Source organism: Falco naumanni, chromosome 3 (genome assembly GCF_017639655.2).
Source record: "Falco naumanni isolate bFalNau1 chromosome 3, bFalNau1.pat, whole genome shotgun sequence".
Lineage (NCBI taxonomy): Eukaryota > Metazoa > Chordata > Aves > Falconiformes > Falconidae > Falco > Falco naumanni.
This window is the reverse complement of record NC_054056.1, coordinates 121,222,766-121,236,634: the sequence shown is the minus strand read 5'-3', so window position 1 is coordinate 121,236,634 and position 13,869 is coordinate 121,222,766. Positions and strand designations below refer to the sequence as shown.

General features: G+C 36.3%; 1 protein-coding gene across 1 annotated transcript in view; it reads left to right on the top strand.

Moving 5' to 3' along the window:
- Positions 1-13,869, top strand: part of PHF20L1 (PHD finger protein 20 like 1) — a 61,442-nt gene that overhangs the window by 6,317 nt on the left and 41,256 nt on the right. The window contains exons 3-8 of the mRNA XM_040585355.1: positions 3,413-3,584; positions 3,735-3,819; positions 4,608-4,696; positions 7,196-7,258; positions 10,930-11,137; positions 11,743-11,871. Of these exons, the coding sequence (XP_040441289.1) occupies positions 3,413-3,584; positions 3,735-3,819; positions 4,608-4,696; positions 7,196-7,258; positions 10,930-11,137; positions 11,743-11,871 (746 nt within the window). The remainder of the gene's footprint in view (positions 1-3,412; positions 3,585-3,734; positions 3,820-4,607; positions 4,697-7,195; positions 7,259-10,929; positions 11,138-11,742; positions 11,872-13,869) is intronic.

Below are 13,869 nucleotides of genomic sequence, written 5' to 3'. Positions count from 1 at the left end.
CCAGAAAAATGTTTGTGTGGTGTAAAATTTGTAAATTCTGCAATATGTATGCTCTGCTCTTTTCCACTGTGGGATCAGTATTGTGAAATATTACTGTTTATACATATTTGTGGCACATTATGTGGCTAGATTTAGTGGATATTGAGACTCATAGCTTGTTGCTAAATCCATACAAAGTTATTTTTGTGTTGCATAATAACCCATTGTGTATAACTTGGGTGTCTACTATATTTCAGAAGTCTGCAAATTGTTCCATGTCTGAGGATTGGAGTTGAATGCAGGTTTTGGCAGCATTCATCTTGCAACCATTGTCCTAACATACATTGAAGAAACATGAATTATCACAATAAAGCTGTTATATGATGATGTGATTATTGCAAGATTTAACTGTGCAAAACCAGTATCACTGGACTTTGATTCAGAGCTGATAATGACATTTTAAAAAGAATTTGATACCAGAAATTGTATTTATCAAAGAGAAATTAATCAATAGATACCTGGTGCTACATTTCCACTGTTGAGTGATCCCTAATGAGACTTAATATTTTGCATATCACCTCTTATTAACTGATGTTAGTTTTGCTTTTGTATTCCCCCCCCCCCCTTAATCTCTTGATTCTGAGCTTGCAGAATTTTTCTTAAAACTATCTTCATTTTTATGTATTTGTCTCTAAACTGTACTCTGTATTTTCCTTCTCCCTCTTACTCGGTTTTCTCTTTCCAGGACGGTGTACCATGTTTTGCCAGATTATCCCTTCTATTGTCTTCTATGCACAGTACTTGGAATGATGACTTTGATGATGATGACCAGTGAAAGATGCCAGCCATAACAACAATAAAAATGTAGCAAGGGAAATGCTATAGGGTAGCGCCATAATGGGAACAGAATATTTACATTGTAGATGCATAGAAAACAAAGAATTTTATCTCTTGGTTGATGTTCCCTGAATTTGGTAAAATGGCTGTAGTTTTGCATCACTACCTGGCTGGCATGTGATAAACCTGAAATTTGCAACTGCAGTGAGAAAGAGCATCATCCTTCTTGTCTTCCATTTCATTACTACAGCTTCAGCGCTTGCACAGGAGCTGTCATTTTTGATCGCTACAAAGTGAGCCTCCTGTCCTCTTGCTTTTTTGGTTTTTTTCCTTCCACCCCTGTGTTAAATGCTTTGTATGTCTTCCTTTCCTTCTATTCAAAACTCTTGTGGGTAATATGGTTACTCACACACTTGCTGTAGGAACAGTAACTTTACTTTCTCCTCTGCTTTGCTACTCTTCCTGCTTTTTCTTGACACTTGCTGTTTAGTTACAAGAAGTCTGAAATTGGAAAACTCAGTTCCAAAAAACCAGTAAAAAGTTTTATAAGAAAATTCCTAAATGTATCAACAGGTGGACTTGAAAGGAAAGCATCATCGGAGGCAGAACCTTAGGAAGGCCCTAAGGGTGACCTGCTTTCTTGAAGCTTTGTTCAAGTTAAACTAGGATGCTGATGATGGGATTTGGGTATTGACCTGGGAGTTTTACTTTCTGTTTTGATACGTGTATCATCAGCTTCAGTGTTCTTGTTGGACTGTTCTTGTCAGTCTGCTTGTGATGGGAAAAGGGAGTTGATCTTGTTCCTCTGAAAAGTACCATTGAGTTCTATCTTGAAAAAGATTTTTAGTAGGGTGGCAAATGAGGATCTGCGGTTTGAGACGAAGACATTGTGTGTTTTAAAGTTCAGTGAAAAGAAATTGGGAACTTTAAGAATGGCTGTGAAAATATTTTGCATTTCTGAAATGTATGGGTGAGGGAGGTGCAACAAGAGGTTGAACTGTGTGCGTTCTGGTGTGAGGATGAAATGTGGCTGAAGCAGTTGCAGTAGTAACCTAGAAAATCAGGGAGTTTTTCCTCATTCGGCAGTTCCTGAGATATGCAGATGTTGGGAAACTGTATGCATTACTGCAGCTGGAGCAATGAAGGAGCAAACTGAGATTGACACCTTTTGTTTTAATGCCTTGTTCTAGTCACCAGGAAGTAGGGAAAGCCTGTACCTCCTGAGAACTCAACATAGTTCATAATCAGAGCATAGTGTTAAAGATTCCTTTATCAGCACCATCAGTATTTTGCAGAGAAAGTTTTCAAAATTGAGAATGTTGACAGGGTCCCTGTATGTGCCAGTTTTGTTTCTAGATGAAATTTGCAGGAGAAATGGAAATTTGTTGCTCAAGCCCTGATGTCTTACTATTGCTCCACAGTAAAACTTTCTTAGAAAAAACAGATTGCTTCTTAATGAAAGTGAAAGACAGCTGTCCTTTTGCTGTGGTCTTTCTTCTTAATATGTTTTGTTAACTTTAGACTGTCCTTGATATGAACTTGGGAGAAAATTTGATCTAATTAACTCCATTTTTTGGCGGGATATTCTTTGCACTTTTGAATCCATTTGCATACTTTTGTGAAAGGCAGAAGGAGCTGAATTCTGCCGCATTCCATTTTTTTCTGCATTCCATACAGTGAAAGTAATGGGATCTAATAATTTTTAGTGGAGAAAGTAGTGTGATGAAACCCGGTTGTGCCTTGCTTCCCTGCTACAATTTTGTGAAATATATCACTTTGGTGAAACAGGAATAGTAAGACTGAATGATAATCACTGAAGTTAAGAAGAATTTTTCATTCTTCCCTACAAATGAAATTTCAATGTTTATGGTTCCTAAACTGCATCTATGTCACACCCAGAATTAGATGCCTAAGACTCAATCTGGTTGCAGCTCAGTTGCAATTAGTTCTACTGAGCACATACAGTTTTTGCTAAGAGTAAAATCCACATGTTAATTAAGACTGACATTTATTTTAGTGCATGTGGAGCTAGAGAGATGACTGCTAAAAATAGTTACTATGACTCAAATTTAATGGCAGTGAAATCATGGCAGCTGATCTATAAATTAGTAAGCTTAGAATAAGTAGGAATTCAATTGATTTCTGGGTCTGATTAGTTGCTTGGATTTGCCTGGAATCAATGGTATAGTTTGATGAAACATTTTGTATGATAAAAGTAATGAACGTACTCCTAAAACTATTTTATATCCTTTCCATCCCGAAGCAAACAAAAACTCTTACAGGATTTTGCTTTAGACAAACACAGGTTTTAAACTTGGTAAGCACAAACTTCTAATGCCAATTTCAAGCAGCTTTGGTTTAGGAGTTTGAGGCTTAATTTTGTGTATAATCTGACTGGGATGAAGCTGATGACATATCACCGATGTGTATAGATAACTCTTAAACTAAATGTTATACTACTATCAGTTCATTAAATACATCTTTTTCAGTCTTGAACTGTGTTAATATAACTTTCTGAGTGGTGATTTAAGCACTGTTGTATGCAAAATAAAAATCGAAACCTTTGAGATTTATCAATTTACTTTTATCATTCAAGGTATCCATCTCGTATTGAGAAGATAGATTATGAAGAGGGGAAGATGTTGGTCCATTTTGAACGTTGGAGTCATCGCTACGATGAGTGGATTTACTGGGACAGTAATAGGTTGCGACCCTTGGAACGACCAGCATTAAGGAAAGAAGGGCTGAAAGATGATGAAGAATTTGTTGTAAGTGGCACATTTATTTTGACACTTTTTTTTTTAAACTGTCCTACTTGTTTTGCTATATTAAATCCCTCTAGCACATAATGTTTAATTCTTAATAGGAAAAAAAATGAAAATTATTATGATATTAATGACTACATTTGTATAAAATAGGATTTTAAACCTGGAGAGGAAGTCCTAGCTCGTTGGACAGACTGTCGGTATTACCCTGCAAAGATTGAAGCAATTAATAAAGAGGGTATGTATTCACAACTGGTGCACTGATAAAGACTGTTTGCATATGCTATGCTGTAGCTGTAGTCTTCTTGAAGTGACATGCATATGAATTTTTCCTCATTGCATCAATACTAAGTGAAAATGTTTCTATTCTGCCAGATTTAGTAAGAGATTTGTCTTTTATCTGTGTGAACTTTAAAAATTGAAATTTCTCCTGGAAGGCAAAACGCTTAATGTTTCCTCAGTGATGAGAAGAACGTCCTGTGCACAGTTTTAAGACTATTTTGTACTATTGTTGATTTGGGCTAATACTATTTTAAAGTTTTTGTAATTGTTTTAGGAATGGTAGATCTCTTCTGAAGTTATGTTTATTGAAGAAAAAAATGGAAATGGGGAAATAAAGGAACACCTTGGATGCAATGCATCACAATGGGGTGATATTTTTAATGAACCTATGTTGAAGTTGAAGGTTTTACTGTAGGTTAAAGCAAACAAGAATTTGTAAATTGAATTGTTTCCCTATTGTGGCAACTTAATTCATTGAAATAATTCTGTAATATTTATGATCAAAAGTGACACAGTAGCCTAAACATGCTTGAAATTGTCCAAGGGGACAAAGAGCAACAGTGTAAAAGCAGGGCTTCATTGAGGCTGTCATTTATTTCTTCTTAAAATTCTCAGTCTTGACTGTAGGTAACACCTGGTTACTTGGTTCATCAAGCCTACAAAACATTTTGCTAAAGCTTTCACAGTAACAAGGTGTGTTTTTTTTCTTAACTACTCACAGTGATTACATCAATCCTTTTCTAGGAACATTCACAGTACAGTTCTATGATGGTGTTATTCGATGTCTTAAGAGGATGCATATCAAATCTATGCCAGAGGATGCAAAAGGGCAGGTAAGAATACTTCAGGTATCTCTTTGTTAGGTTTTATTCAGATTTTTTTTTTAAATGTCTTGATGTAGTAAAAATGTCATCTAGTACAACTAGTTTTAGATTGCAGTCTTTATTCTAGGTCTTGCAGTGCCTTGCTTCACCCGTTTTATGGATGGTGCCCCAGAGTGTGCTGCTCAAGTAGTCTTGCCTCTATCTGGAATGCCTGGCTGCTGTACACTCCATTGCAGACTAATTTGTTCTCAGAGTTTTGTCTTGCAGTCTACAAAACCAGTGGCATGCAGAGCCTTTTTCCTCTGGTGTCCTTTCAGGAAAAAGCTTTAGCTTGTTAATAGTCTGTGCTGCTGATTTTTTTTTTTTTTTTTTTTTACCTTTTTTTTTTTTTTTTTTCCCTTCCTCACCCTCTGCCCCATCTCTTTTGTTTGCTACTGTGGTAGCTTTTTGCCCACGTGTTCCTATTAACATGACTGTTCTGTTGGGGGTTTTCTTCCCTGTGTCAGAACTTTTGGGGATTCAGACAGATAAATATTTCCTTATCTCTTATAGTGTCCAGTTGCTGTTAAAGAAGAGATGCCGAGTAGAAGTTGAGGGAGGCTGTGAAGTAAAGGACATGATTTAGTCACTAGGCTTATCCTTACTTGCGAAACAAAAACAACATCGAAAACTGTTACAAGCATTGAGTGGAAATGCCGTTGCATGTATCTTGCATGGTAACTGTATTTTCATAGTTAATGAGAAAATACTCCACTGAAACTGTTAGAGACTCGGCGGCAATAAAATGTGGAAAAACTGCTCTTACTTGCTCTGTTTTCTTCAGAGTACTCCTTCTGACTTGGCAAAAATAAATAATTAGGTATTACTTTTGTAACCATCCATACTGTGACAAGGGCAGATGGATAACAGAATTGGCTTGAAAACATTTCTGTGTCCTGGCCTCCAGATAACAGGTAGCTGTATACTGAGTTTGATCATCTACGCAGAGAACATTGGAACTTTGTGCAGGTGATACTGCACTATTTAAACTAAATTTCCTTAAAGAGATTAAACCAAAATCTGTAGTCATGCTAACACTGTCTTCTTGCTGCAGTCTTGCAATAACTGTTGAATCAGTATGTAATATTTCAAACAATACTTTCAGTATGACAGTAAGTTAGCAGGCTAGAGTATTTCATTTTACTTCATAAAAAGGAAAACTCGGGTAATGTGATTGTGACTGAACTGAGATAGCCCTTCTGTGACAATGTTAAGAAGTCCAGTGCTTTTTCCAGGGAGCTATGTTGTGTCTAATCTTGAGTTACTATTCTTTGGCCACAGGCATTTTCAGCTTTAAAAAAAAATAGTAACTCTATTTCTTAGTAACCATTTTGACATCCAGACATGCTTGGTGGCAGTCCAGCTCATCTATTATTTCTGATTTTTCTCAGTAGTTATGTTGTCAGTCTCCTACATCTCAGGGGCTGGATGTGGGTGGCTTCAGTAAAGTCTCGAGAAAGAATAAGGGGGCCAAATTTACGCTTTAGGATGGGTTAGAATTTTTAAGTTGTCTTGTAGCAAGAACACCACCAATTATGCTTTCTGTAATGCTAATTGTTACTAGTCATAGGTTTTCATTTTGCAAAATCAGAGATAGGTATGAAGTTCTGTAGCTTTCAAAGGCAGAGATACTTTTTTTTCTGCAACATCTACATCATGCTGTGGGTAAAATGTTTTTCAAAGTGTTTTTTGTGGTATTTAAGAATAAAAGCGCGATCTTAAGATTTTGTTTGAAAATCAGGTATCTCAAACTAAGCTTTGTCTAAGCCTAGAACTCAAATGGATGTGTTTTGCTTTTTTTGCATTTATTATTTTATAACAAGACATTTACTAAAAATTATGTAAAGCTTAAAAAAAAATGCCAAGACTATAACTTGATATGAAAAACAGTGGAGCAGACAGATCCAATGCTTCATGCTTAATTTAAACCTATCACTTGGTTTTTTGTCTGTTTCCAAAGCAAAAAAATAAAATCACGAGATGGGTATAAGCTTAAGATACCTCAAGTTCCATACATTATCAAATTTAACAAATTTAAGATCTGTTTGGAAGGTGTGTGCTAAGCATGCAAAATTTAAATTACATGGAGAAAGAGATATACAGACTGGTTAATTCTTTGATTTGAGCTTAGCGTGTTTTAAAGGAAGAGATTGTAAACACTGCAACACAAACTATTTTTGAGTTACAGCAGAAGTGTACTTTAGTAAGACTCAGCTGTGAGGATGGAAAGGCAAAATTTTTAAAGAGTGGAAAATATTTGTGTGGTTCAATGCAATGGGACTACAGGTTAGGTTGCTGTGCAGATAAGCGCAAATTAATTGAAATCACACAGAAATGTGGCTAACAGTACAGAGAGAAAACAAAGAAAGATGGGGATATTGAGACTGCCCTTATGAGAGCACATATGAAGTATTTGGATAACTTACTTTTTCTGTTTCATGTTTTTTGTTTTATCTTCGATGTAATTAGGCGCGCGAGAGGGAGCAGATAGCGCCGGAGCTGAGATTAGTGACGGAAATCGAACCAAAAGAAGTGAGTTTTGAGGAGGGTTTTGAAGGAGAGGGAGGGGACTTGGCACACAGGAAGAGGAAGCTGAGGAAAAAGCATGGATTTGCGATTGGGACAGAGGAAAAAAGAAGATGTGACAGGAGACAATGTGAACCAAGATGTAGGTGGGGCAGACTGTTTAGAATTGAAAGGTGAGGGTAAGGAATGCAGGCTTGCTGTGGAATCAGCCAGTCAATAGATTGATGATGTGTTTTATATATATGTGTGTGTGTGTGAATGTGTGGGAGTTGGGAGTTGTGATGTCCTCCTGAGAGAGGAAAAACAGCTGAATCTTCTAGAGAAGCAGCAACTGGTGGTGGTTGTAGCCAGGTGAAAAGAGGACAGTGTGTGTGTGAATTCTGCTGTTGGCGCAAGGGTTGGATTTTAGGAATGATGCTGGTTTTGACTTCCCACTGTTGCAGGCTTCAAGTTACACAAAGGAGTATTTTAAAATACAAGTGTTTTGGCTAATTGATGTGTAAGGCTGTTGGGTAATTCCTACTAACTTCTTTCTTGATTGTGCAATTTTCTGTGCTTTGATTTATGAATCCAAGTAACATAATGACAGTTTTCCTCAGTAGTGATAAAGTAATGTTTTGTCTTCAACTACAGTGTCCCATTACTTCTTTCCTGTCAGTTTTCTCAGCTTACTTGAAAGGTGAATTTTAGTAAGAATAAAAAAGAAGGAAATACACATTTTTATTTTTTTATGTTACATGTGTAAATGAGAATCTCACTGGGGTGAGATACCGTGGAAAATGGGAAATCAGGCTGGATGGTGAAGAGTTACAGAACCACAGCCAGTAGAGGGGCAATGTCAGGACACAAAGGAGAAGTAGGGAAAACTTAGAGGATTTTGCTTTTACATTTTTAATTTCTAATGTGTTCATATGTGGGCCCTTGGATTTGTGTATACTGAATGCTCTGGGGAAAAGTGTTGCTATTAAAGGTTTGCAACTAGTTTCTGTGGTATCTATGATACTTAGTTCCATGCTATTATGGTTGACAGAGTCTTAATCTTACAATGACCCTGAGACAGATTTCAGAATCCATTGTGCTTTAGGCTCCCACTGTTATTCTTCCATATTTTTGTTGTTTTTTCTAAAAATTCTGAAAAAGGCACAAATGTATCTTTTTGAAGGAGTTCCTGTGCTCTTCAAAAGAAATATAGTCACCTTAGCATCTTAGATGCTAAACAGTTTTCACACATCAGAAGCTGTGCAGCCGAGCAGTTGCTTAGCAGCAGTTCAAGGTTAAAAAGCAGGAATTACCTGTATCACTTTAGTGCCTAAAGGTTTACCCCAGAGCCTGGCTAGCAAATGGACCCACAGAGTTTCTGGCCAATTCAGAATCTCAAAATTGTTGAGGTTGGAAGGGACCTCATGAGATAATCTTGTCCGCCCCCTCACTCAAGGTTCTCTTCAAGGAATTTAAATTTATGTGTTAATCTAGGAAAAGAGTATTGCTATCCCTGTAATTAATGTCTCTGCTCTGACTTCTGAATGTTTAACTTTTGTTTGCTTCATCGTTGTATGTGTCCTGCTACCCTTTGTAAGCTCCGTGTCTTAAAGAGAGTACACAAACAATGAAATAAAATGCAAACAAAACCCCATTTCACTTTGCACCAGAACAACTGCTGTTAAACAGGACACATAGTTCAGTGTGGTCCTTGAAGCATGATGTCTTCTGAAATTTTCTGATTTCAGGGAGGCTAGTTTGACTGAAAATTAAAATGCTGTTTAGAAGCTCTGTTGATGCAGGCTGCACTTCCTTTGCATCCCGCCTCTATCATAAGATCCAGGCTCCAGCCGCGTTGCTGATCCTCTTGGCCAGGGTACAGTCTAAGGCTTCTACTCTCAGGTCTCCTAACTCCTCACCACCACAAATAGCTCAATCCTTTTTTTGTCCTGCTGGATGGGCAAGGCTCTGGATGGACTGGAGCTAATGTGTGTGCTTGTTTTGGCTGGCCAAAAAAGAGGTATGTGTGGTTTTGGTTGACTGTGCAGCTGGCAGTTAGACATGCTCTTTGTGGCTGGCATGTCACCAAATGGCCTTGGTAGTTGCCTGTTGTGTAGGCATTGCCAAAGTGCTTCCAAACTTTGCTGCTGCTAGCTAGAGTGTATGTATCTTGCATTGACAGTTTGGACACAGAACACTTTTATCTTAAAGGAAACTAAACTGTTGGTGTTTCTAAGTACATAGCTTGACGCGAAGTAGAAGCTAACAAGTGCAAAGCAGTGATTTAAAAGTGTTGAGCTGTGGACAAAGAAAAGTGTTAATACAAGTAAAAGCAATGCTTTATATTTTGTGTTATGCTTTTCTTGTACATCAAAGGTGACAAAGAAACCCTCAGTAGAACAGAAATTTGAAAGACACATAATACATAATGAGTTGGAAAAACTTGCATAGAAAGAAGGTTTATAAAATTCCGATACTTTAGGTACCTTGTTTGATAACATAACAACAGGGAAACACTCCAGAATAAAATATGGTCTGTCTAGAGTTGGGGGGAAAAAAAAGATGTTACGACTTGTAAGGCACTCGTGTGAAACTAGGCGAAAGATAGCCTTTATCGTACCTTTTTTATATGTGGTGGTACAAATCTGCAAATAGCCTTGTAGCCAAATTGCCATGTAGTAAATTAATATTTGTTCAAAACACTCAGATGCTTAATTCTTACTGGTGGAGGCTGAACATTGCTATTGCTTTTTATATCACATATAACTTCTCCATGGAAAAATTCTGTACCTTCATGTTATAGAAAATTTGAAAAAATACTTTGGTACAAAGGATCAAGTTAAAATTTGATCCCTGATGCTCCAGAGACGTAAGGCAGGAGTCTGATCACTCCAAACTAGTGTAAAGAGCTTGGCTCAGCCTTGGAAGTATTTAGTTCTCTCCGTTGACTTACAGGGTGGCTAGACTTCATCTACATGCTAAAAAGTAGATTAATTTGGGCTGTGTGTTCTGGTGTTCACTCTTTGGATGTTTCTGTGTAGTCAAACAAGCCATTAGCTACAATGACACTTTTATATCCTTAAATGTGGATTGTGAAATTCAGTCATATGATAGAAGACTTTACTGAGATTATTGAATGGAATTTGTAATGTAGTACAAAGAGAGTGCTATCTGTAATTACTCTAGAAACACAGATATAATAAGATAAGAGTTATCCCTGCTTTATCAGTTTAATTCAGGAAGACCTCTGGCTGGACCATGCTTTTAGTTGATTGTAGTTTTGTATAGTGTGTGTGTATATATATATATATATATAAATTCAAGCAACAATGAAATTGGTGTATTTCACAGTCAGAAGGGTAAGAAAAAAAGTCAGTATTCAGGGTTTGGGAGCTCTTGGGTTTTTAAGGCTATGACAGATAAGAGGTAGCAGGGAACGTGCTGCCAGAATTCAATACGCAGTGATTTTTTTGAAGTTTTTTTTCTTTTTGCTTTATATCCATGTGGTATACTGATAATACTTAAAGTTTATTTAGGCAATTTAGGAAACTCATTTTACCGCTCTTTGAGTAGTAGCCATAAAAATAAATTTAACTACTCTTGAACATTTCTAGATGAAATTTCACTGCCTTTATAAGTATTCTGTTTGAGTCTCAGGCACTTTTTAATACTTACTTACCATTGTTTCCTTTTTGGAGGATTGGATAGCTTTGGTCAAAGCTGCTGCTGCAGCAGCAGCCAAGAACAAAGCAGGAAGTAAACCTAGAACCAGCGCAAACAGCAATAAAGATAAAGAGGACAGAAAATGGCTAAAAGTTCCTTCAAAAAAGGAAGAAACCTCAACTTCTACAATCATGCAGGAAGTCCAAAAAAAGGAAGAGGAACCTACATCTAGTGACACATTTGGTAAAAACAAGTTGTATACAATAGCTGTAATGTCGAAGTAGAATTCCTGTTGATAATTTTGGAATTAAGTAATAACGAGTATTTTTAGAGAAAGATGTCAAATTTGTTATTATGATAACTAAGACATAACATAAATCGGTTCAGAAACTATTTTTATTAGATAATTCCGTTTCAGTCAGCATTTACTACTTGTGCAATACTTCTAACTAGCTCTAACAAGAGCAGAACATAGCTTTTTTTTAAACGACTGTTGTATGCTTTTGTTCGTATTCCTGTCTCTTCTGTTATCTGAGAATCCTTGATGTTGTATATATCCATATTCAGGGATGTTTGAAACTATTTCTGGGTTGATAAGAATTGTTCTTTTTAGTAGTCCTTAATACAGATTTCTTATAATGTTGAGTAAAAATTACAAATTTTGAGGTAATCTACATCTAATGCTTCAATGTGTAATACTAAATCTTCAGAATGTGTCATTTTCATTTTTTAATAGAATTTTAAAGTTTCTTTGCAGCATTCTAATAACTCTTCTGAAATAAATATTTTGTGGAGTGTTAAGGATTTGTGAAATGTGAGTTTATTAGATTTCTCTTTTGTTTTAAAAGTAGGATTTCCTGTAGTGGATGTTCCAAAGATGACCTTTGTGCAGGCAGAGAGCACGTTATCACACAAGAGGAAAAGTAATCTAGGCAACTCATTTCAGGCAAAGAGAGCTCGTCTTAACAAGATCACTGGTAAAATACTTCTTTTGTTGTTGAATTTTTTCTTTTTTAGTTTAATGAAATATACATGTTTATGTACAAAGTACTGAAGTAGATGGCTAAAAAGACATTCATGAAGCGCATGCTCACTACAGTCTTTTACTTTGGAATTTGAGAGGAATCTATAAATGGTAATAAAATCTACCTTGTTCACAAATCTACCTTGTTCATAAATTTAGAGAATGGTCTCAGACTTGACTTGCTATTTTTAGCTTTTTAGGAAGGTAACCATCCTGAACTGATGAATTTTTTGAGTATATTTTAACTTTGGATGCACATTGTTCTTCATTATTGGGTGATTTTGGGGTTTGTACAACTTCTTAATGTGGTCATGATTTAGATACCACCACTATAAATGAAAGGTTTTGTTAGCTGTGGAAAACCTATATGTTTTGTCATAGTATCTCATAAAGTAAAACTGTTGCTGAAAAGAGTTTATGGTATGGCATTTAAAAGTATACAAGCCTAGCTATAAATCAAAGCAATGAAGATCTGAAATGTTTGGGGGTTTTTTTGGTGTCTAAGGTATTCATTCCCTACGTTTATTACTTACAGGTATTAATGGAAACCAGGCATACAGCTTTAGAATACACTTCATACAAAACGAAATGGAATAATAGATAATTGGTCTTATCTTTAAAAATTGAAACCCACATTTTATTCTAAACATTAATATTAAATAACTTAATTGTGAAGAAATATTTCAATTTATATCCGTCCTCCCCCATGCCTCCCAGTAAGCAAACTGTGGTGTCAGCATTGATCCTGTCAGTATTTAGGATGAGGTAATATGTTTGTACCTGTGCTGGGAAAGTATCAGATGCGTTTCAAAAGCTGGGTGGAAAAAGGGTATGAAGTCCCCCCCCCTTAACAGAGGGGCCCTTGGACAGATGGTAAGATAGAAATTCCACTCTTTATTCTAGTAACTAATACTTCGTGTGAAGTCTGGCAAACTTTTCTGTGCTACAGAGGAGGGTTTTTTTTTTCCTTTGGTTGTTTTTTTGTAGTACATAGAATATGGTCATTGGTCATTCATACAAAAAGTCTTACTTGTTTCTGTAAGATAAAAATAACCCGATTGACAAACCTGCACGATCAGGTTTTTTCAGACGTCTTTCGGCTGATCCAACCTTGCATAGGTCAGCAGTGAAGCATGTTTAGTCACTTCTCTTGTAAGTGTGATTCTGATTCAGTCTCAATTAGTACTTCAATCTAAAAGAGAAAATAAATTAAAAGGGCCAGTATGGAATGTGATATGATATGAAGGAAGCAGTCTTTAGAAAAAGCCATCTTATGCCTCCAGGGTTTTCTTTCCTGAAAGGCTTCTTATTTGGTGTACCAAGTTTAGTTAACAGATGCCTGATTTATCAGCCTCGTTTCTACTTTGCTCATGCTGCATACACCCTCAGTTAAGTCTCAATTTAATTGCTGTTGTAAGCAGTAGATGTATACAATATATATATATATTGGTGTTAATACATTTGGAGAGCCCTGTTAATTTCTTTCCAATAGCAATTAGTTGCAGAAGATACCAAAAATACCTGAAAAACTCGTAGCTCTAGAAATTATATTTTTCTGTGCTTGTGGATAGATGCTCCTTTCCTAAGGAGCTTTATGAGAGTAACAGCAGTTAGACTGGCTTATTTAGACCGAACTGAATAATCGGAAAACACAATATTGCAGCTGTTGACTGTGTTATCATTCCAAAAACAGTGTCTTTCTGTCTCCATGAAAACATACTCTGCGAACATAGAATGTTATCTTTCAGTGAAAATGAATTAATCGTTTAATTGCAAGATTAAATTTGCCGTGCTTGGTAGTTACTTTGTGTAACTCTTTTCAAATTAACACACTTCTGCAGCTCATACTGTAGTGAGGGCTTTTTTATAGTTGCATGTAATGGAGTATTTTGAAAATGTAACTGCTGGTAATCAAATTTTCTCTTGCTACATGCTTATTTCTTAAGCTTGA